The following is a 1302-nucleotide window of genomic DNA, read 5'->3' as shown; positions in this document are numbered from 1 at the left end:
GGCTCTGGCTTCCCACACCCTCGACCTCCAGCGCACTCTGTCCTGCAGGTGTCACGAGGCGCCCCCCCGGGCCGGCCCACTCTCCGCACGTCAACCGCCACCAACCGGCAGTGTCCGCGAGCTTTCCCATCAGGACCCCGCGGACCGGCTCAGGCGGCGAGAAGTCGGCCGCCCCGAGAACGAGGGACGGCAGAGGCGGGGCGCAGCAGGGGGCTCTCCAGCCCTAGAGCTCCAGGACGCGGGTCTGGCGTCCCTCCCCGCCCGCGGCACAATTGCGGGACGCGGGGAACCCCCGGTGAGGGGCGGGCTCCCCCAGTCCGCGCGTCCCTCCCCACACAGCCGACGGCGTTCCCACTCGCGCCCCGCCGCCCCACAGACCAGAAGGAGAAGCGGAAACGCCTCCGGGAACCGTCACCGCCGCCCTCATCCCGCCGCCGCCTCCAGGAGCGTCGCCGCCCGGCAATCACCGCGCGCATCTCGCAGGCGCCCCAGGACGCGGCGGTTCGGGTCACGGCCCCCGCCCGCGCGGTTCCCAAAGCCGCTGCGGGTCCAGCCCGGCCCTGCCCGCGTCCCCGCCGCGGCCCGCTCGCCGCCAGCGCCCGCGTCCGGCCCCGCGTCCCCGCCCCGCCGGCCCTCGGCTCACCTGGGCCTCGACGACGCGCGGGAGGAAGCTCAGGGTGACCTGCAGCTGCACTGCGGCCGCCCCCCCGCACGGCGCCGGCCCGCCGGGCCCCCGGCTCATGCTGACCTCTCCCCACAGCGCGACCAGCTGGGCCCCCGGGGCCGGGGAACGGTGGGCGGCCCGGGCGACGACCCAAGGTGACGGCTCCCGGCGGTTGAGAGGCTCCAGGGTCAGAGGTCCGCGCCGTGCGGACGCGGGGGACGCCCTCCCGGTCTCGCGGCAGCTGCGAGGGAGGCGGGAGAGCCGGGCGCCCCCACTTCATCTCCCAGGCTGCCCCGCCCCCGGCTTCCCCTACGCCCCGGCCACGCCCCCGCCGTGCGCCGGGCCTTGTGGCAGTTGTTGTCCCTGCGCGGCCGCCGGCCCACCTCCTGCGGGGGACGGGGCCGGCGGCGGGGGTAACCCGGGCGCTGCGGCGGCGGCGGCCGCTCCGCCTCCCCCACGGCGGCCAATGGGACAGGACCACGCGAGCCTCCAAAACAAGAGGCGCTGCGGGAGGGACTCCGCCCCCCTCGGCCGGCCGCGGCGCCGACCCTTCCTCGGTGGTGCCTCCTGGAATCCCGGATGGGGGTCAGGCCTGGGTGGCCGGTCCCCGACGCCGCACAGCCCGAGGACTCCGGGAC

General features: G+C 77.7%; 1 protein-coding gene across 1 annotated transcript; it reads left to right on the top strand.

Annotated features, from left to right (window-relative positions):
- Positions 1-48: 48 nt before the first annotated feature.
- Positions 49-1249, top strand: LOC116863947 (serine/arginine repetitive matrix protein 1-like; the record flags this gene model as incomplete). Its single annotated transcript, XM_032851223.1, has 4 exons — positions 49-295; positions 340-501; positions 554-819; positions 906-1249. Coding segments are annotated over 4 exons (1019 nt in total), but the record flags the coding sequence as incomplete, so codon positions are not given.
- Positions 1250-1302: the final 53 nt, after the last annotated feature.

This window comes from Lontra canadensis, unplaced genomic scaffold (assembly GCF_010015895.1).
Source record: "Lontra canadensis isolate GAN:19392208 unplaced genomic scaffold, GSC_riverotter_1.0 scaffold6008, whole genome shotgun sequence".
NCBI lineage: Eukaryota > Metazoa > Chordata > Mammalia > Carnivora > Mustelidae > Lontra > Lontra canadensis.
The sequence above is the reverse complement of the archived record's forward strand: the minus strand, read 5'-3'. Positions and strand labels throughout refer to the sequence as shown.